The sequence below is a fragment of the Mus pahari genome, chromosome 19 (assembly GCF_900095145.1).
Source record: "Mus pahari chromosome 19, PAHARI_EIJ_v1.1, whole genome shotgun sequence".
Classification (NCBI taxonomy): domain Eukaryota; kingdom Metazoa; phylum Chordata; class Mammalia; order Rodentia; family Muridae; genus Mus; species Mus pahari.
Genome location: NC_034608.1, coordinates 40,524,250 through 40,545,379, shown reverse-complemented (window position 1 = coordinate 40,545,379; position 21,130 = coordinate 40,524,250). Strand labels below are relative to the sequence as shown.

Genomic DNA, 21,130 nt, shown 5'->3' with positions numbered 1-21,130 from the left:
ATTTATTTTGGTTTTTCGAGACAGGGTTTCTCTGTGTAGCCCTGGCTGTCCTGGAACTCACTCTGTAGACCAGGCTGGCCTCGAACTCAGAAATTTGCCTGCCTCTGCCTCCCAAGTGCTGGGATTAAAGGCGTGCGCCACCACTGCCCTAATGGTTCCTTGATATCACATAATGTCATTATAAAAATAATAACCAGGACTGGAGAGATGCTGAGTGGTTAAGAGCAAGTGCTGCTCTTCCAGAGGTCCTGAGTTCAGTTCTCAGTGCCTTACTTGTCAGGCGGTTCTCAACCACCCATAACTCCCACTCCAGGGGTCTAAACCTCCTGCCTCACAAGTACCTGCACCCACATGTATGTACTTCTGTACAAGTACACACGGATACACGTGAGTAAAAATAATAAAAATAATTCTTAAAAAGTTGAACAAATTATAATCTGAGTGGGAATTTAAAATGTCTTCTACTGTATTTTCTTTTTGTAGCCTGTTTATTTACTTTTTTGGTGTGTCTTAACTTTTCTAGGAAACCACACTATCTTTGTTCTGATTAGTTAGTTGTATTATACAGTTGATCATCTTCTCCTGAGTAGAACAGACTAATTTGGATTACTTTTGTAATCTTTGCAAAATTAGCTGTACAGAGATGTTTGTGCATTTTTTAATGTTTGAAGGAGAAGGGTTTTGTCTGTCACCGTGTTCAGGGTGCTGTATTTTTCTTTTGGAGAAGGGATCTCTTGTAGTCCACGTGAGCCTCAGATTTTCTTTGAAGTTGACCTTGAACTCCTGATTTTCCTGCCTGTACCTCCAGTGCAGGGATTACAGGAGTGTGCCACCATGCCTAGCTGAGTGTTCAAGGTGTATCTATATGAGCACATATGGAGTAGTACAGCTAAAGCAGTTGGCTTTGTTAATGTCAGGTTATCTTAAGTCATTTCAAGAGAACAACACGGTTATTTTGTTACATTGGAACAATTCATTTTCGTCAGTAACTTTGATTATTTAATGTATTAGGATTTAGCTTGTTACATTTTAACGTTTTAAAAGTTTTGAGATGGGGTCCTCATGTCACCCAGGCTGGCTGCAAACTTCTGGGCTTAAGGTTTTCTGTCTCAGCCTCCTGAGTAGCTTGGACTCTTAGGGACATGACACCATAACCCGCTTAATTTATGTTTTGATGGGAGAACCATGAGGAGGGCTGGGTTTGAGGGGAGGGGAGATAAGGGGATAAAGAAAGGTGGGAGGTAAGAGCTGGGAGTGGTGGTGTGCGCCTCTAATCCCAGCACTGGGGTGGGGTATGCAGTGTGGGGGCGGTGCATCTGAATTCAAGGCTAACCTGATTTACAGAGGGAGTTCCAGGATAGCCAGGGCTACACAGAGAAACCTTGTCTTGGAAAAAAAAGAAACAAAGAAAAGATGGGGGAGGTAATTTATTATATAGTTTACTATTTGGCTTTCTTTAATGATTTTATTATTAAAGAGAAAGTTGGAAGAAATCTTAGCATTGTTTTTTTTTGTTGTTGTTAAAGAATTGAAAATTAATTGTTAATTGACAAATTTTTGTTTTACAGTTGGCTGAAGGGTTGAAACTGACTCTTGATACCATATTTGTACCAAACACAGGGTAATTATCCAAACCTGTTTTTTTTGTTTTGTTTTGTTTTTTGTTTTTTCCTGTAGGGGCAGGTAGAAATTGGGAGGTTGTTTTAGCAATGTTAGAATACTTCTGTGTCTTTAAAGGAAGATTTCCTCAAGGCAGCATAATATTTACAGTAAAAGAAAGAAAGAAAGAAAGAAAGAAAGAAAGAAAGAAAGAAAGAAAGAAAGAAGCAAGAGAAAGAGAACGAGAATAGGCACATCTATGTGGGTTAGGAGTTAGAAGGACCGAGACCCGAGGCATCTGTATTCTGAAGACATGCATCTGGCAAGAGTGTAATCTACGATGTAAGGACCAGGCTGAGTGCTGGGCTGCCATCTTAGTTTCTGAGCCTTGGCAGTCCTCCAGGCTTAGTCTGTTTGCCATTATTTCATTTCTTATCTGTTTATCCTGGTTTTCTGCTGTCTGAAGGCAGAGATGCTAGATAAATGCAAAGAGAAATTTGCTTTTAGATGGAACAGTGGGTCTGTTCTTCCTGTCACATGCCGTAATTATTTTTAGAATAATCTTTTAAAAGACTTGTAAGGCAAAACTAATTCTGATTCAGCATTGCTATTATTTTGGCCGGGTGTGTTGGTGCGTGCCTTTAATCCCAGCACTATGGAGACAGGCAGGCAGATCTCTATAGTTCCAGGCTAGCCAGGGCTACACAGCGAGAATGTGTCTAAAACAAGCAACAAAAAGGTGTATTTCTACTAATAGGTTAGTTATGTGTTTTGATGTTACATTTTAGCACTTGAAGATAATTTCTCATGTGTTTCTCTATATACTTTCAGATTATTAATTTGGCACTTAAATATCTTACTACTTATGAACTTTGTATTTTTTGACAAAAATGTTATATCTGTGGCATAATGTATAGTATTTGAAATGTGTATATACTGTGTAACCAAATAGGATAAGTATATCTATCTCCTCAAATATTATTTCTTTGAGTTGAAAGCAACTTTAAAATCCTTGCGTTGTTTTTGAAATATATAGTACTTTATGACTTTATGTGTAATGACCCTGCTGTGCAACAGAACATCAAAACACTTTCCTATCTAACAATTAATTGTAAAATGCTTTGTTTTCTTATATGACATATACATTTATTTGCATGTGTGTGGGTTTGTTTGTTTTTTGAGCAGTTTTTTTGTGTAGCCCTGGCCTCTTCTGGAACTCACAGAGATCCACCTGATTCTACCTGCTGGGATTAAAGGAGACCATCACAGTCCACACTGACACATAGTTGAATCCTAAGAGTTGGATTTGTAGAGCTAAGTCATTTGTAGCATTTTTACCATATAGTATATCATCTACTTCTGGGGAAGGTCTGACTTTACACTTCAGAGTGTGAATGTGGACTGTAAATGTGGACTCATGGTTTTCATCATGTTGTTTGTTTTTACAGAAAGAAGAGTGGAAAATTAAAGGCCTCCTATAGACGGGATTGTTTTAGTCTCGGCAGTAATGTTGATATAGATTTTTCTGGACCGACCATCTATGGCTGGGCTGTGTTGGCCTTTGAAGGTTGGCTGGCTGGCTATCAGATGAGTTTTGACACAGCCAAATCCAAACTGTCTCAGAATAATTTCGCTCTTGGTTACAAGGCTGCGGACTTCCAGCTGCATACTCATGTGTGAGTGTTCATTGTGTCTTTAGTGCCAGTGTAATTCCCCTGAACGGTGAAAGGACAGTAAGACTGCTTGGTAGATGCCAGTCCTGCTGCACGGTCTCACCGTCAGCAGTGCATTGTCAGGAAGCTCACACACTGACTGAGTGGGGCTGCGCTGGTGTGTTCCTGCTGTCAGCTCTCACCCCAGACTCTAGGCTGTTTAGCATCTGTAAATCCCTGAGTGGAGACAGCCCAGAGCGTGTATACACCTCACTCTTACTTTCGACTTACTTTGACTATAACTGGAAGCAGATATTGGAACAGTAAGAACAATCACCAGATAATGTGAGCGAGCTGGAGCTACTCTGGTAATTGAGAGTTTCATATATCTTTGGTTGGAACCTAGTTACTACTCTGTTGCATCTAGAAATAATAGGGATCTCAGAGTAATCCCGGATTTCAGTGTTGGCTGAGTCAGCCTCAACTTGTACTTAGTTAGGTTTTGGTGTTTTAAGACAGGATCTCATGTAGATCAGGCTAGCCTCAAACTCATATAGCAAGCTTGACTGACCTTGAACTCCTGACCCTCTTGGCTATACCTTCCAGTGCTGAGGCTCTAGGCAGGAGTGAGCTGTGTGTTTCTGAGGCATTGCTCTAATACCTCAATACTCTTAATACAGAAAGTGGTCTTCAAACATTGTTGTTAGAAAACCATGGTATGCTTCAAAGAGCCATGGGTTTATATCTGGAGCAGTGCATCCTGTGTATTGATTGTAAAGTGTTGTCTCACTCTGTGGGTGTATAATAAGTAAAGCTAGTTTCGTCTTTATTCCTCTATTTTTATCTTTCTCTTTCTAAAGTGTTTATGGGCCTAGATCCTATGAGAGAGAGAGAGACTTAAAGGTTATAAATTCTAAATTATATGAAAGATACCTGCCTATAGATTACATATTTATCTGAGGTATCTGCCTTTGAGCAGAGTTGAATTCTGTCTTAAAATTTTTATATTATGTTGAAGAGCCAAGTAAATCAATCAGGAGCTAATATGCTTTAACTAGGCCCTTACGTATTTTGTAGGTTTGCTTTATGTCTTGTTTAATAGTCATTTGTACCAGAAATTTGCTAGATCCCATAGTTGCCATATAGAATTTGTTTCCATGTCTTAGCAGTAAGTGATTCAATCTTTCTTCCTTCCTTCCTTTCTACCATGAGAACAGGAATGATGGCACTGAGTTTGGAGGCTCTATCTACCAGAAAGTTAATGAGAAGATTGAAACGTCAATAAACCTGGCGTGGACAGCTGGCAGCAACAACACTCGTTTTGGCATTGCTGCTAAATATAAGCTGGATTGTAGAACTTCTCTATCTGTAAGAATGTGCTGTCAGATTGGATCCTTGTTGTAAATTAGAGTGCTGTAGTACTGTTACAGTTTGCATGTTCTTTATTAAGTTCGTGATTTCACTCATGTAGTGAAAGGGTCATTATGTCTGAGGCAGGAAATTTGGGTTCTAGTCCTGATTTCTTAGCTGTTGTGTGGCCTTGACCTCAGTACATTCTTACGTGTAAATTCATGGGAGTAGATTACTATTTTTACTACTAATAGTTATTTAAGTTAACACTAACAGAAATTTAGCTTTTAGATGTAATGCTTTTACATGTATTATCTCATGAAATTCCTGTAAGTGTTCAGTGTGGTGAATATCCACAAACAATATCCACAAAGCAATATCCTTATCCCTGTTCTACAGTAAACCTGGAAACTAGGTGGGGGTCATGGTAAGCAGCAGTGTCAAAATAAGAGTCCGGATCTGGCTTATGATACCTGAGTCCATGTTGTCATAAATTCTAACTGCTTCATCATTGCTGGGGCTTGTAAATTGGCATCATAAGGAATTTATTACAGACCAGGCATGGTGCTGCATGCCTTCAATTCCAGCGCTTGGGAGGCAGAGACCGCAGACCTCTGTGAGTTCTATGGTCCAGGGTAGTCAGGGCTGTGGAGGGAGGCTCTGTCTGGTTTCTCTGAAACAAGAAATTCAGTACATAGGGAGGTTTGGTAACAGTGTGCTTGAAAGAACTTTAAAACATACATTCTTATTACCCACAATTCCCATCAGTCCTCTTGACTAGTTATAAGATTTATCTTTTTACAGTGTTAATACTTCTAAATTTGCCAAGTACTTTTAGCTTTAGAAACTGTGTGCATGAAGTAGCTTTTTCGCTGAGCAGGCATGTTGTCAAGTTGTTTTCTAACTACTGCTTCTTCATGTCTTAATCTTAGGCCAAAGTAAACAATGCCAGCTTAATTGGCCTGGGCTACACACAGAACCTCAGACCAGGTATGTAAAGGGGTGAATTAGTGGAGGGTCAGGATAGAAGTTACAAAGAGATGAGACTAATCTTTGCAACCACTGAAGTAGTCACTGTGGGTTGACTCGCCATTCTGTAACAACTAGCTACACAGACAAGTGGAACAGAGCAGTGCTCTTGTGAGGGTCTAACTGATTTCTAGCTATACGTTTCTAACTAGTTTAAAACTGTGATTAATCACTAGCTTTTGAATTTGGCTCATCCCTCATTCTTCTTCATGTTGAACTCGAAGTGGTTTTTCCTTCTGCATCAGTCAGCCTAGACTACTGCGCTGTGCAGGGCAGCTTACGCCTGCCTGTGCTCCACGCTCCTCACTTAGATCAGTTTCTAGAAATTTCTAGAAAATTTAGGTCTGAGTATGCTACCGGCTGCAAGTAATTACGGTGTTTTCTTCTCCTTAGGAGTCAAACTGACCCTGTCAGCTTTAATAGATGGAAAGAACTTCAATGCAGGAGGCCACAAGGTGGGATTGGGATTTGAACTGGAGGCTTAACGTGGTTTTGAGTAGAGTGTTGATTTTCCCTGGAAATGAAGAGAAATGAACCCACTATGTTTTGGCCTTAAAATTCTGTGAAATTTCAAAAGGGTGAACTTTTTATTCTTCCAAAGAATTGTAATTCTTCCCACACTGAGGTCTAGAGATTACGGATCCATCCAACGGGAGGTCCTGGAAGGCATGCCTGGAAATTGTCATGTTTGTGCCACATTTCAGTTGAGTTCTGCAGAGTTAATTTAAATATGTTCCTCAGCAACAACGTAGTGTCATGTTAAAGGAAGTGACCTGCCTCCCCCCGTCTGTACACCACGGCCTGCATGTCCCAGTCCACATTTCCATGGCCTTTTGTTATATCAGTCTCTGCTCTAGTGAGAGCTTTGGTTTTGCATCAGAGTAAAATAAACCCATCACATTTGGAACATAATTGTTTATCTGACTTATTAGTAGTGGTTGGTTTGCTTGTGAACATGGAGTCATTTCTAAAGTGGTGTGTCTAAAATAAATGTGCTTGCCCCTCTCCCTTCGATTTCTGCTTCTCTCTCCATCCTAGAAGGGTGAAGTGGTGGTGGTGGTCTGCTGTGGGGAAGCACAGCTCTGGAGGAACCAGCTTCTTGTTGGATCATGCTGCAGTGTGCTGAAGCTGCTGAGTGCATTGTCTGGGAAGAGACAGGCAGAGGGAAAAATGGATGGGAGGGTGCGGTGGGAAGGGGATGTCTCTCTGACTCTTCCAGGGCTTCACAATGTTTGGGATCTTTTGTTTGTTTTGTTTTGTTTTTTGAGTACTAGGTGTGATAATACAGCTGAAGATGGAGTTACGGTTTAGAAGAGATATGGGTAGACTTAAGTCTATCATAGTTGTAAACTAGTTAGAAGTAATGTATGCCTGTTATAACAGTTGGAGACAGCTTAGAATTAGATAGAAACTCCCATTCTTTACAACCCTTCCTCCTTCATTACTGCAGCAGTTTGATTTATATTCTTGTAGATGCTATTAGTATTTTAAGAGACCTTATAGGTGTCTCTAGAAGGTTAAAGTGCTTATCTCCTTTTAGAGCACACTTTTTTTTAAATGATTTTTTTTCCCTTTTAATTCCTTTTTAACATTTACTGCCCTCTCTTTTCTATTGCTGTGACCAAACACTGACCAAGGCTACTCACAAAAGCAAGTTTATGTTTCAGAGGCTTCGGATGAGGATGGATCAAAGGCATGGTGGCAGCCTAGAGCACATCTGGCAAGTAGGGGGCAGAGAGAGACTTTGAAATCTCAAAGCCTACCCCAAGACACCTCCTAATCCTTCCCAAACAGTTGTAGAAGCTGGGGACCAAGTATTCAAGCAGGAGCCTGTGGAGGCCGTTCTCGTCCAAACCACCACATTCTCTTCTCTCTCCGTGTATGCGTGGTTTATGTATAGACTAGCTATATATGGCTATTGGGCTTAGCATCAGGACACCCGAGCCACCCAATTTGAGATTTATTTTTCATTACTTTGTTTAAATTTAAATGGTTACATGGAGCAGTGACTGCTGCAAGTTTGCCCTTCAAATGTTTGGTATAGAGTTACAGTTCTATCACTGATACTCTTCCACATGCACAGGAACTCTGTTGCCACACTACCATGTTTGTTTTGAGGGTGAAAGGGTCTATCTTCTTTTGATTTATACTTCCCCAGTGGCAAGTGAGAAGGGCTGTTTTCACATATTTACTGGTCATTTATATTCTAATGCACTCGTTAGGATTCATTGCTGTTTCTAAGAGGGTTGTCTTAAAATAACTGGACAACATTTGTTCTTTGAAAACCTCTAAGGTAAGATAGTACTTGACCCTGACAAAGCCAGCCTAAAAGCTGCCTGACAGCAGTCTTTGCCCAATGCACGTTATGCTAATTAGGTAGTCACACGCCACTGAGCTTTGACAATATCCGCCATAGCAAGCATAAGATAAAATTTTATTTCCTCGACTATTATCTTTGTGGCTTGAGCTGCCATTACAAGAGAAAGTAAAACAGTATGCCCATGTATCTAATCCTGTATCATAAAAGCCTGTGTGTGGTGTGAGTAGACAGACCCTGGTGTGGGTGGAGGGAAAAGCCATCACAGCGTGCCTGAGGATTGTTTTGCAAGGTGGTTCTTCAGTCTAGTGTGGGTAAGAGTGTGATGGGGGTAATGACAGGGTCAATCGCCTTGAAGGAAGAGCTAATAAGCTAGCACCTTGGTTCTGAGTTATTTCATCTGTTGGAGTCGATTGTGCTCATGTCTTCAATTAGTCAGTATCGTTTCTTCTAAATTAATGATATGCAGAGCAAGAGAGCCAAAGTTTATATATGGATAAGGTAATCCAAATATGGATGTGTGGAAAGTTTAAATTCAACCTTTATTCAGGGATTTTATCAAATTGTGGCTGGTTGGGCCATATGATGAGTTGCTCTCTTGGTCCCTGTGGCCCAGTCCCCGTGGCCTGGTCCCCGTGGCCTGGTCCCCGTGGCCAGCTGCTGCTGAACTGCTTTGCACTCCCAAGTTACCACCCACTCTCGCCAGCCCGGGCTCTCTGTTACCTCTCCTCTGGAGCTCCGCCCTTGCCCAGTTTTCCCATTCCAAGCCTGACAGACTCCCCTCCTCCCCCAAGTTCTTTCCCTCTGGCCCACCTGAGTCTCAGTGAATGGAAAACACTAGACAATCTTAGTTTAGACTCAATAGATAACAGAATTGTTGGGGTAGAAACCATCATCCTAAACTCATCAGCTATTCTTATGTTGGAAATCTTCTGGTGGCAGAATCTGCCACCAATCTAACAGTTGGCAGTCTACATCTTGTTTCCTTTCCTCACCATTCAAACAGGCCCTTCCTTCCTCCTGTGTCCCCCTTTTCTCTCTAGCACTGGAAGGCCTGCCTCTTCCTTTTCTCCCAGCGATTGGCTTCTTGTCATTTTTATTATCCAGTCTATTAATTAGGGGAGAATTCTGCTAAAGGAAGGAACCCTGTTGATCTCTCCCGACCTCTGTTTCAGAGTGCCTGGCAGAACTCTCTCCTTGGATCTTGTGCAGTTACCATTTCCCCAAACTGAATCCTTCCATATCCATACAGTGCTTGGAGTTTGGGCCAAATTTCTACCTTTTGCAAACTTCTCTGATCTCACCCACACACTGGTCGGTTTTCCCCCAGAGCTCCTGCTCAGATGAAAATAGCCCTGCATTTTCTTTCTAAAGCCTCTTGGTCCGTAGAAGCCTTTGTCTTTCTGCCTTCAGTGGCCAAGTCATTGAAGACTTGGCACTTGATAGTACTGGCTGTTAGCTTAAAGGTAACCTACTACAAGCCTTTATTTGCCTTGGCTTCTGAGTAAAGAGGGTTTCTGAAAAAGCAATCATGATTTCCTGTGGTCATCAAAGAAGCATAATTACTGTGGTTACGTGCAACTCTGAACTATAAGAATCCACATTTTGCAAAGTGATTTCTATGATGCTTAGAGGCGTTAAAAAGATGTTGTAATTATAATTAAACCTGGCTCCACTAGGTGCCGCTGTGATACCAACCAAAAATAACCCCCTGCTGCCCTGGCCCTTATTGCTCTGAGGTCATCCAGCCCACTTTCCTGGACCCCCTCTCCTGCCCTTTTACTTCCCTCCCCTGACTCTGTGTACTTTGAACTTTCTGAGTTCAGGGATTGGTTAACAAATGGCAAATTGGGAAAGACAAATTCTCCATTTCATTCTATGCAAAATTCCTTTTGCTGTTTAAGCAGGTTTCAGTCTCCAACAAGAACTCATGGTCTTTGATTGTGTCTGAAACGCATTGCTTGGAACATTAGTGGTTCTCACACTTCTTAATTCTTTGGCTCTTTAATACAGTTCCTCATGTGGTGATGACCCCCCAACCATAAAATTATTTTGATTGCTACTTGAGCTCTATAATTTTGCTGCTGTTGTGAATCGCAGTGTAAATATCAGATACGTAAGGTGCCTGATAACCCCTGTGAAGGGAAGGCCGTTTAACCACAGGGGGGTCATGCCTCACAGGTTGGAACACTTACTCTTGCATGACTCCTTTGCCAAGGCTTACAGAACCAAGCACCCTTTTCTTCTTGGACTTCCTTCCACGCTCTTACACACCTACAGTCTTACTCATAACTAGGTCTCCTGTGCAGTCCTTATTCTTATTCCTCAGTCCTGTACCTTTCTGAGTTTATTTACTTATTTGTATGTACCCTCGGCTGGCCTGGAGCCTCTGTGTAGACTGGAGTAGCTTGCCCCTGCCACCCAAGAGCTGGTATTAGAGGTGTGTGCCACCACCACAGCCGGTTACTTTTTTTTTTTTTCTTTAAAAACAAAACACAGCGCCTCTCTGCAGTGCTGTCCTGAAATTCTGTTGTAGACGAGGCTAGTAGCTACCTTGCCTGCCTTTAGCTAAATTTTTGTCTTTATTTTATAAAGATCTTAAAAACAGTGGGAGTTGGGGGGGACCCTCTAGAAACTACCAGAGGAGGTGAGAGACTAAGGACTCAATGGGGGCACCTTAGCCAAAATGCCTGACATTGTGGAGAGGGAACTCAGAGTCCACCTCCAGTAGATAGACAGGGTCTCGTGCAGAGGGGCATGGCAACTCACCTACAGGTAACATTTCCGACCCTGAAGTGTTCCTGTCTAAAAACTGCAGGGAAGAGACTGAAGGAAGGGTGGTCCAATGACCGGTCCAACTTGGTATCCTTCTTATGGGAAGGTGCCAAGGCCTGACACTATCACTGATGCTATGATATACTTACAGACAGAGCCTGGCATGTCCCTACCAGCAGCTGACTGAGACAGAGGCAGATACTTAGAGCCAGCCATTGGGCTGAAGTCGGGGACCCCTGTGGTTGAATTAGGGGAAGGATTGAAGAAGCTGACAGGGAGGGTGACTCCATAGGAAGACTAGCAGTCTCAGCTTACCCAGACCCCAGGGAGCTCCTATAGACTGAGCCACCAACCAGGAGCATACACAGACCAATCTGAGGGCCTTGGCACAAATAAATATAGCAGAGGTCTGTCTGGTCAGGTCTCAATTGGAGAAGATGTGCTTGAGAGACTTGAGAAGGGGGAGGAGGAATGGGATGAAGAACTGTGGGAGAGGGAATTGAGAGGGGAGGAAATGTAAATAAAATAATAATTAAAAAAACAACCCCCCAAAACAAAAGACTTGATTTTTAAAAGATGTATACACAGCTATCTGTGGAAGCCAGAAGGGCTTCCCTTGGAGCTGGAATTACAGGCATTTGTGATCTGCCTAATGCAGATACTAGGATCCAAACTCCGTCGTCTGGTAGAGCAGTAACGATAATTAGCATCTCTCTTAACTCCTTATCCTTGTCTTGGTTCCCTGCCTCAAGTCTGTTATAACTACGTGCCCTGGTAGAGTAATGTTACCAGGGAAATTGGGCTTCTCTTTTATGGTTTCTTAGACTCGCGTAAAATTAATTGTAAAATAGACTCAGAAGGAAGTTTGTGAACCATTTCAATAAGGCCTCTAGCTGGCATCTGAAAAAGAGAAAAAAGATGTTTTGAGTTAGAACTCAGAGAAGTGGGCAGGCTTACTTAGCCTGAAGATCTGAAAGTGACGGCATTAGGAGAGAGACGTCTGAGAAGTCTAATATCTCATTAAGGGTGATTACTCCTTCCATCTCCTTAGGAAGTTTGCTTAGTAGGGTTCTATTGCTGTGAAGAGACGCCATGACTACAGCAGCTCATATAAAGAAAAACATGTAACTGGGGCTGGCTTACAGTTTTACCATGGCAGGAAGCATGGCCGCACACAGCAGACATGGTGCTGGAGAAGGAGCTGAGAGGTCTATGTCTGGATTGGCAGTCAGCAGGAAGAGAATGATACCAGGTCTGGTATGGGCTTTTGAAACCTCCAAGCCACCCTCAGTGAAGTACTTCCTCCAACAAAGCCACACTTTCTCCAAGGTCACATCTCCCAACAGTGTCCCTCCCTAAGAGCCTACTGGGGGCCATTTTCATTCAGAGCCCCACAGCTATCCTCAGGAAAGTCGGCTTTCCTGAGGGGGTCACTTGGCCGGGTGACTGACAGGCTCAGCCTGATTAACTCTTACAGGAGGCAGTAGCCTGTGACAGACCAGAAGTGGAACTCAGTTCTAGTCTTTTGACTTAGAGGAAGCAGTCTTCCCTTAAAAGGCCTCAACAAAGCACCCAGGGGTCCATACTTCATAGTTTTAAACACTAAGGAAGTGCCATTGTGACAGGTCCCTCATCTGGCTCCCTGCTATGTAGATCATGCTGGCCTGGAACAGAGATCTACCCGCCTTGGCCTCCTGAGAGCTAAATTCAAAACTGTGTGTCGCCACACCCAGCTTATGGGATGGGCTCTTCTGTTGCTCGAGAGGAGAGGACTTAAACATTACCTGTGGAAGCTTATTATGTGTTTAGAGCAGTGGTTCTCAGCTGCCTTTCTAGTGCTGCGACTCTAATGCAGTTGTTCCTCATGGTGTGGTGACCTCCAACCGTAACATTTTTTGTTGTTACTTCATAACTAATTTTACTGTTGTGAATCAGAATGTAAATTATGCCTGTGTTTTCCGATGGTCTTAGGCAAGCCCTGTGAAGAAGGACTCTCCAAGGGGTTGCAACCTGCCTTGGAGATCCACTGAGGTGCTTGTCAGTTCCGACTCTCAGAAAAGGGAAGACAGAATACATGAGGTCCTTCCTCTGAACGTGGCTCTCTCATCCCTCGGGTAGATTTCATATACATGGGAAGTATGTCTGACCACACACAAAGGTGTCGGGGACTAAGGAGTTCCCTTTGTTTAGGTCCCTCATCACACACAGGAACATTGGCAGGAAAGTTGTCTTTTGGAGTGGGGTTTTCCCTCCTCTCCTGGGATGACATACAGAGTGGCCATCTCCTGTCAGATAACAGCCGGCCCCCTCCCTTGTTTCTTTCCAGTTCCCGGGGAAGCATGACCTCACCAGACTCCTCCTCCAGCTTCTGCCATTTGCCTGCCAGGGCTCAGGTGACCCTTCTAGGGCACAGACCAACCGCTGCCTGAGAGAGACAGGCTGTGTGGCCTGCAGTGTTTGCTTTCACACAAGTGCTATCATTTTCTCACCAGTAAGTCTGAGAGGAGGCCGAAAGCAAGGTGCCATTTTAGAAGGAGGGGGTTTTAGACTTGGCAGTGGTGGTGAAACCCGCACACCTGGATGGTGGTTTTCATCCGTTACCCATCCAGCTGTTAGTCGACATTGCTGCCACGGTGAGGAACGTGAAAGGTTTCGCTCTGAGTGTCGCAGCTTGAGAACAGACCAGGTCCCCAGTGGAAGCCAACAGAAACGGTGAGCCAAGCCGGTGAGCTCCACACAGGAGTGGTCTCCTTACCATCGTCCTGAGCAGACAATCTCATCATGGTGGATGGATGAACATGTTCCTGCCTGCTGACAGAGGTGTGGGTCACTCTTTCCCTTTCTAGTTTTGTGTACCAGTTCTGCACAAACACGGAATCGTAGTAAGATGTAGGGGAAACTACAAGCGGCTGAATAGTATAGTTTTTATTTTTGTGAGAACTCTGAAAGAAAAAGACGTCAGAAGTAAGTTTTTGAGGGGTGCTTTTTTTTTTATTATAAATTTAATATGCTTGATTAATGAAAAAATTACAATGAAGTACCGTGAAAATGTATGTCAATATAAAAATATTAGCAGCATTTCCATGGTTTCAGGCCCTTAACATTTTAGTCATCCTCTCTCCCACTGTCAGAAGAGAACAGCGGCTCCACAGGAGAACCTCGGATGTCCTACAGAGAAAAGGCCTCTAAGATCCCCAAGCCCAGTGTCCTCGCCAGTGCCTCCTGCTAACCCTGAATTTGCAGCATCCGAGCCCATCAAGAGCTCACTGGCTTTGATGCTGGTAACAAGAATCCTCCTGCTTTTCAGGTCGCAGGGCACGGCAGGGAGGGACACCAGAGTGGGACTTGATATGTATGTAGTGTTTAACTCTACACCCCCATTGCCGTATGCCATCCACGCTGGTGACAGGGATAGGCCACTGAACAAGCTTACCAGTATCTGGTGTGGTAGCCACCTGGCTGCTGCTGGTGGGTGGCTGATGTCACCAGGTTCACTGTCGTGGCCCGTGGGAAGGGAGACAACGGGAAGATGTAACACTGGCAAGTTATCCCCTATTTCTTTGGTACTTTCCAAATTTCTCCAATCAAAAAGGTGTAAGGGAAGCAGACCGTTAAAAGTACAGTTTGAGTATTTACAGAAGCCATTGTGACACATGACACAGTAACTCACACAGCTCAGGAACGCATTCTTCAGAGAGAGCACTTGTGAACACCCGTCCCAGGGTTGTGCAGTCACACAAGGGCCTGGGTACTTGCCCAGGTTTGCATTAAGTATACTGTATCTCACTTATATTACAGTGTATTTAAAAAAGGATTTTATACTCTACACTCGCCATCACTGAAATCATTATATACAATTAGCAGAGTCTCACGTTCTGGGCAATACCCTCTGTTTTCGTTCTGAAGTTGCTAGAGATAAATGCTACCTATTCTAGGTACACAATACACACCTACTGTAAGTAACCGCACCACATCATGCCATCACAGCATCAGCTCGATGTATGCTCCTATGTACAGTAGGTAGGTTAATTCTGGAAGATGAGCTGTGGCCTGGGTAAGCAGGGCTGGCACGAAGCCGTCTGGAAGGCATGTGGAAGGGGTGTGCACGTGTCAGGAAAAGCAAGGGTGGGAGGTGTGAGCATCCTAGCCACGTCAGAACATCCCTCCAGCCGTCTACCGACTGGAGGAAAAGAGACCACATATGTACATGAGGAGAGCCATGATAGCAGCACTGAAGAGCCCGGCCACGGGCACAGTCACGAACCAGGCGACAAAAATGTTCCGGAAGAGGCGCCAGTCCACAGCCTTCCGAGAGCGGATCCAGCCCACGGCTACCACGGAGCCCACCTGGAGGAGCAGAGACATGGCAGTAGGAGGGAGGTCTACTTTAAAGGATGACACAGAGGAGAGGAGACCTTCACAAACACCGACTTTTAGTTGTTTATGACATCATCAGCCTGCATCACGTGACCTGAGCCCCACATTTGTTTTCTATGGAGATCATTTTATAGTTTTCATAATTTATGCTCTCAACCTGGTTTCTCTCTGTAAAGTTCTGAGAACATTTCTGCCGGGCTGCGTTTGAGGAATGTAACTCTTCTCCAGTCCCGCAGCATGCCCTTCCCTACCTGTCAGCAGATGCTTGAGCCTTCACTGTATACGTTCCTCCTTAAATTTTTAAATAATTGGGTTCATATTTATTTACTGCACACGGGTGTGTGCATGCCACAGCACATGTGTGGAGACCAGAGGACCACTTCAGGTCCTAGGGTTAACACTCAGGATGTCCAGCTTGGTGGCAAGCACCTTTCCCCCATCCAAGCCACCTTAACAGCCTTGTTTCCTACTAGAATTACTGTAACTCACTGGGCTCCCCTGCAGCTTTGCAGGTTCCGTGAGTGCTGCCCCATTTGACACTTTCTCACTGGCTGTAGTTGATAATCAAGCTGGAGGTTTCTGTACTTTCATTGTGGATGTGGGCAGTTTTCCTGTTAGCTTGGCTTGCTGCACACACCGTCCCACTGGGGTCCCACTGGGGTCCCGCGTGCAGGCCCTGCTCATGCCAACAGCTCATCCTTGTACTACTTACTGCTGTGACATTTCCACACAACACAGGGAACTCTCACCGGCCTCCATAGCCCTAATCAAGTGTCCTTCCAGTGAAGCTGGAATTGCCAGGCAATAGTTTCCCTCCATGGCTGTGACTTATATTCCAGCACTTTCCATTACTGTGGACAAGATAGCTAATGGGTGACAACAGCTAGGGAAGCCAGGTAGGTGTGATGTTTATGCCTACAAAATTGCAGAAAGTGGGCAGCTGAGATGGCCCAGTGGGTAAAGGTGCTCGCCCACACAGGTGCCATCTAAGGCTGATGAGCTGAGGTAACCCTGGGACCTACATGGTGGAAGAGGGGAACAGAGTCGGGAAAGTTGTTCTCTGACGCCACATGAATGTGTCTCTCACACACACACACACACACACACACACACAGAGTGAATGAGTAAGTGTAATGGGAAATTGAGAAGCTAGCTGCCTTTTCCTTGGGAGAGCATGTGTTTTAGAGCACTTCCTCAGTGGGAGTCCCGCAGCACGGAATAAGAGTGGGGAACAGGGGGCTGGAGAGATGGCTCAGCGGGTAAGAGCACTGACTGTTCTTCCAAAGGCCCTGAGTTCAAATCCCAGCAACCATCATAGTGGCTCACAACCATCTGTAATGAGATCTGATGCTCTCTTCTGGTGTGTCTGAAGAAAGCTACAGTGTACTTATGTATAATAATAAATAAATCTTTTTAAAAAATGGAGCACAGGGAGATAGCTATTCTCATAGGCCACCCCGATTGTTGTTGAAGTATTTCAGTGAACATGTGCTTCTTTGGTAATTTGTATGTATTTTTTTGTGGCACTATGGACTGAACTCAGGATCTCAGTTGTGCTAGGCACTCTATCATTATGAGCCTCCCAAGAACCTTTCAGTATTTTAAAACCTCTGACACTGGAGCAGTTCCTATGGGTGAGCAGTGGGGGTGCCAGTCTCTCCTTGCCTTCCTCCTGTGTACGAGGGAGGGGAATGGCAGAGCACCATGCCAGCCCCCGGGTGAGAATGCTTCTTAACCTCCCTCTGCCTCCATTCCCTCATCTGTGAGGCTGGGCAAATGCTATCTCAAACATTCTTGCAGTGTGTGAGTGGGTCGATGTTCTGTTGCACTTCCAACAGTGCCCAGTGGGGGTCGCCTCATACATCAGAGTGGGGTTGGTGGTTATGGTGATGTCTAGTGATCCATTACAATTAGGAGGGTAGACCACTAGGTGAAGACTTGAACCCTGTGAACAACTGGACATAACAACACCATAGCATCAGGAGCTACCTCCTGCCCCGCACCTGGAATCGACTCTAAGGCAACAGAGTCAGCCTGAGCGTCATGTGAGGGGAAAACCAGAAGCAGCCACATCTTATAACTGCTCTGAAATAATTCTTGTTTCCTTCTGTTTCTGTCCTGCTCTGAGGTCAGTTCTGCGCAGTGGCAGGAACCAGAGGGCACATCCCATGGGAACCTGCAGTCAGGCTCAGTGCACACACGACTTCAAAGGAGACTTGCAGGTGGGCACAGTGAGGGGCACGGGGGCGAGTGGAAGCTCTCACTGGTGCTGAGGAGGCACAGCCTCAACAGCAGGTGCCTTGCTGGGGACTGGGACGGATTGGAGGCAGGTGCTAGGGAAACAAACAGGCCCGGCTGTCCCACACCAACCACACAGTGTAGCCGCTTCTTTTCGGACCGACCTGCCACCCCTCAGAATGGCAGTCTCTGGCTGGCAGGGGCCTACCTTGCAGTGCGTGGTGCTGACAGGAAGCCCAATGTTGGAGGCGATCACCACGGTGAAGGCAGAGGCCAGCTCAATAGTGAAGCCACTGGGGGGGGGGGACAGGAAGACAACGTCACAGGAGCTCTTTGTGTGGCCTTGCTGACACCCCGTGGCTGCAGAAGTCTTGCCAGAACATTCTGTAAGCTGGTTGTGGACGGCTGCCTGAGCCAGATGACCATTAGGAGAACAAGACTCTGTTGCTCACAGCAGGGCAGCGGGCCGTGCAGCTGACGCCCATGACCTTGTTTTCCTAGTGTGTTTTCCAACCTGAAGTGTGCAACTGGGTCAGAAATTCCTGCTGTGCAGTAAGATGATAAATTACTCATTTCTACAGGGGCAAAGGAAAGACTAGGTTCTCATCTTAAACAACGTGTGTACGTATTACAAAAAAGCAATCTTCAGATGACCAATTTTTCTTCGATCTAGTCCTCTAAAACAACCTTTTGTTAGGATGGATCTTAAGGGTGGGGAACTGAAAATTAGAAACCAATTTAAAAAAGAAACACAGAGAAAAAAAGATTTCCTACAACAGATAGTTCTGAAGTTTGGTTGTATTCTGTCAGCTGAGATCTGCTAGTTAACCTTCAACCACACAGCTACAGGCTACCCCACAGAATGACGAACATGACATTTCAGATGTGCATGTCCTAAGGACTCTGGAGGATGACAGATCTCAGAGCTTGAATATCTGGGGTTAGGCAGGGGCCACGTTTGAGTTTGTGCCCCCCCAAAGGCCCATATGTCAAAGTGTGGTGCCTAGGATGGTGTGAGATTCTTCGGGAGGAGATAGAATCTTTAGGCGTCTGGGTCACCAGGGCATATCCTCGAGGGGTGTAGGACTCTGGCCTTTCTGTTGTTTGCTTTTGCTTGCTGGCTGTGAGGTGGATTTTCTTGTTTGTTTTGTTTTTCCTATGGCCCAGGTTGCAGAAGGAGGACAAACTGAAATGGACCTGTGAGAACATGAGTCGCAAGGACCCTGTCCTCTTTTGGAACTGTTTACCTCGGGTGTTTTGTATTGGCCACAGAAAGCCAACTAGAGTAGGAGAGTGGACATGGCCAGGGAGTTTTGGAACAGGCGGGCCCCAGGCTCCAGTTTGCGCCTGTGTCACACTGCATTAGAACAACTGTGGACAGACTGGGAACTATAGCGGACCCCTAGTTTGCCCTCCCGCCTGTTTGGCCAGGGTAGATGGCCTGACTAAGGGGAGGCAGGATGAGGATAAGGCTTGCTGGTGGAGAAGGAGGTGGGGAGGGATCCCTCTGCTCTTTCTCACATGACCGTCGGCTACAGGGAGAGGAGCAAGAGGAAGATCTGATAGGCTGACTTCTGCAGTGGGGCCCAGCTCCTACGCACTGCCTCCTCAGGCCTAGCCTGTGCCTCCTCACCTGGACGGTGTGATGGGCGTGAGATCCTTCCCCATGGTCTGGATCACTCTTCTGCCCCAAACCCAGAGACCTGTGCAAATGCCAACTCCTCCGTAAAACAGCAGCCAGACTGGAGTAGCAGCTTCTTGTGTAACTCCACCTTGTTGATATATCAGCCACAAAGCCACAAGAGGACCAATAGCATTGCTGGCAAAAAAAAAAAAAAAAAGTTAACCATACATAGGCACAACAGTATACACAATATATAGTGACTTCTCGGTTTTTAAAATTAGCTAATCATACTGTATTTGTAGCTTACGTGATCTACGGTGATAAGTGACATGAACTGAATATAAACAATGTTCCAGAAGGCTGGCACCTTAGGCAGAGTTAAGCCGTGTTCAGTACAATCACATGGTTCTGAAAAGGTACTTGAAAAAAAAACCACTCGGAGTAAATCCGACGACCAAGTTCTTTCTCTTACCTTTCCCTCAACTCCCTTTCCACCTCCACTGCCATCTCTACTGTTCCTGATTCTAGCTGCTAGCGTGGAGACACAAGTCAGTTCTCACACTGTGGGGTGACGGTCACCACTGATGGCGCAGTTTCTTACAATTGTCTTGGAAGCTGGGCACTGTCCACGGTGCTCCTGCGGACACTGCTTAGACCATCATGTGCTACCCACACCCCCCAAACCCCAGACACCATTGCTCCCCAGGCCTCTCGCTGTCTGGCCAGAGCTTTGACACGTGGGTTTCAGGTCTCTCCAGATCTCGTCCCTGCTCTGGTTGACACAGCTGTGTGGACAGTGCGTTGAGGGTCGGCATGGATTGGCTTCTGGGTCAACTCTGCTCTGTGTGGTGCTGGGTGGGAAACCTCCTGTTTCTTAGCTTTGGGCTCATGTCTGAAGGACACCACTTGCCTAGCTCAGAGGGTTGTCCCAAAGAGGATCATGGTAATTGAAAATGGTTCTGTTCTGAGTACTGACAGGAACTTGATAAGCCTTTCCCCCAGGTGACTCTGCTGTCAGATTTCTTTTCTTTTCTTTTCTTTCTTTCTTTCTTTTCTTTTCTTTTTTTTTTTTTTAAACTAGATGACGCTGTTTCAAAGTCTCAGCGACAGTTTCTGAGTTGTAAGCAATTGCTCTGTCACCTTCAGCACTCACTGTTTTGGGAATAGTAATTTTTGTGCATGTTTTTCTGATCTCTCTAGCCAGAGTTTGAAGTCCCAAAGCTTTGTTCATGGAGGGAGCGCCCACTGCTTTACCACACTGAGCGCTGCTCCGCTCTGTCAGACAATGCCAGCTGGATGCTGACAGTGTCTGTTCCTGAGTACCTCCTCATTCTGTGTCCTGCCAGGCAGCCCTGTGGGGAGACTCCAGGCTGTCCCTGCACAGGAGGCCCCCCAGGCTTCCCTGAGACAGGTCCCCACAGCACCCTAGCCCAGATCCAGAGAACACTACGCTGCTGTTGATTTATGCGGCAGCACCAGTGGTTCTGGGGACGGTGGCAGGTGATGGATTGTGGCCACATGCCACTGGGCCAATCTTGCCTATCTTTCAGGGGCTAAAGCCAAACAACACGGCTGTTTTTGTTGTTGTAACTGCAGTGCTGTTATGACATGGCTTCCACACGCTAGGCAAGCAAGGTTCACAGAACTCAAGCCCCACCCCAACGAAGTTAAATATACAACTTTTCCTCTCAGAGATACGCCTGTCCCTATTTCTGTGCTCAGCACACTCCTGGTATTCATCTCTCTAGGTTTGGAAACTTACATGCCGACGAGGAACAGGTACTCAATCTTTTGTTTGATGTTTGGAAACATCTTTGAAATCAACTATTTAAAAACGCGCAGACTTAAGAGGCAGAAGTGCTGCCAGGTCACTGCTAAATTTCACAAAGAGCTGGCCTGGGAAGTCCTCCTGACTACCCGGCTTGACACGTCTTCCTGATGTTTCCCAGATCTCCCCGGGAAGCTACAGGGCTCAGTGTGTGAGCTCTGCTTCTCTCCTCCCCTCCCCTCACTCCCACGATCTTTACCCAGCACCACTGCCTTTGGGGCACAGGTCCTTGTCTGTACCCAGCCTGGTTGGTGCTGACCTCAGACACACTCAGGGGCTGCTCACTGAGCTGTCACTTGGATGTGACAGGTTTATGTCTAACCTGAGCTCTAACTGCTCAC

The 21,130-nt window shown here is 45.4% G+C and overlaps 2 protein-coding genes across 9 annotated transcripts in view; one reads left to right on the top strand and one right to left on the bottom strand.

Annotated features, from left to right (window-relative positions):
* Positions 1 to 6,542, top strand: part of Vdac3 (voltage dependent anion channel 3) — a 16,753-nt gene extending 10,211 nt beyond the window's left edge. For both annotated transcript variants that reach the window (XM_021218745.1, XM_021218744.1), the window contains 5 exons: positions 1,569 to 1,621; positions 3,048 to 3,275; positions 4,469 to 4,619; positions 5,534 to 5,591; positions 6,024 to 6,542. In XM_021218745.1, the coding sequence (XP_021074404.1) occupies positions 1,569 to 1,621; positions 3,048 to 3,275; positions 4,469 to 4,619; positions 5,534 to 5,591; positions 6,024 to 6,115 (582 nt within the window). In that variant the 3' untranslated portion in view covers positions 6,116 to 6,542. The remainder of the gene's footprint in view (positions 1 to 1,568; positions 1,622 to 3,047; positions 3,276 to 4,468; positions 4,620 to 5,533; positions 5,592 to 6,023) is intronic.
* A 7,001-nt stretch (positions 6,543 to 13,543) lies between these two features.
* Slc20a2 (solute carrier family 20 member 2) overlaps positions 13,544 to 21,130 on the bottom strand; it is an 87,142-nt gene continuing 79,555 nt past the window's right edge. For 6 of the 7 annotated variants that reach the window (XM_029531695.1, XM_029531697.1, XM_029531696.1 and 3 more), the window contains exons 9-11: positions 18,971 to 19,156; positions 17,546 to 17,630; positions 13,544 to 15,069 (exon numbers count right to left, since the gene is read on the bottom strand). In XM_029531695.1, the coding sequence (XP_029387555.1) occupies positions 14,896 to 15,069; positions 17,546 to 17,630; positions 18,971 to 19,156 (445 nt within the window). In that variant the 3' untranslated portion in view covers positions 13,544 to 14,895. The remainder of the gene's footprint in view (positions 15,070 to 17,545; positions 17,631 to 18,970; positions 19,157 to 21,130) is intronic. The other variant, XM_021219126.1, reaches the window with a different exon arrangement.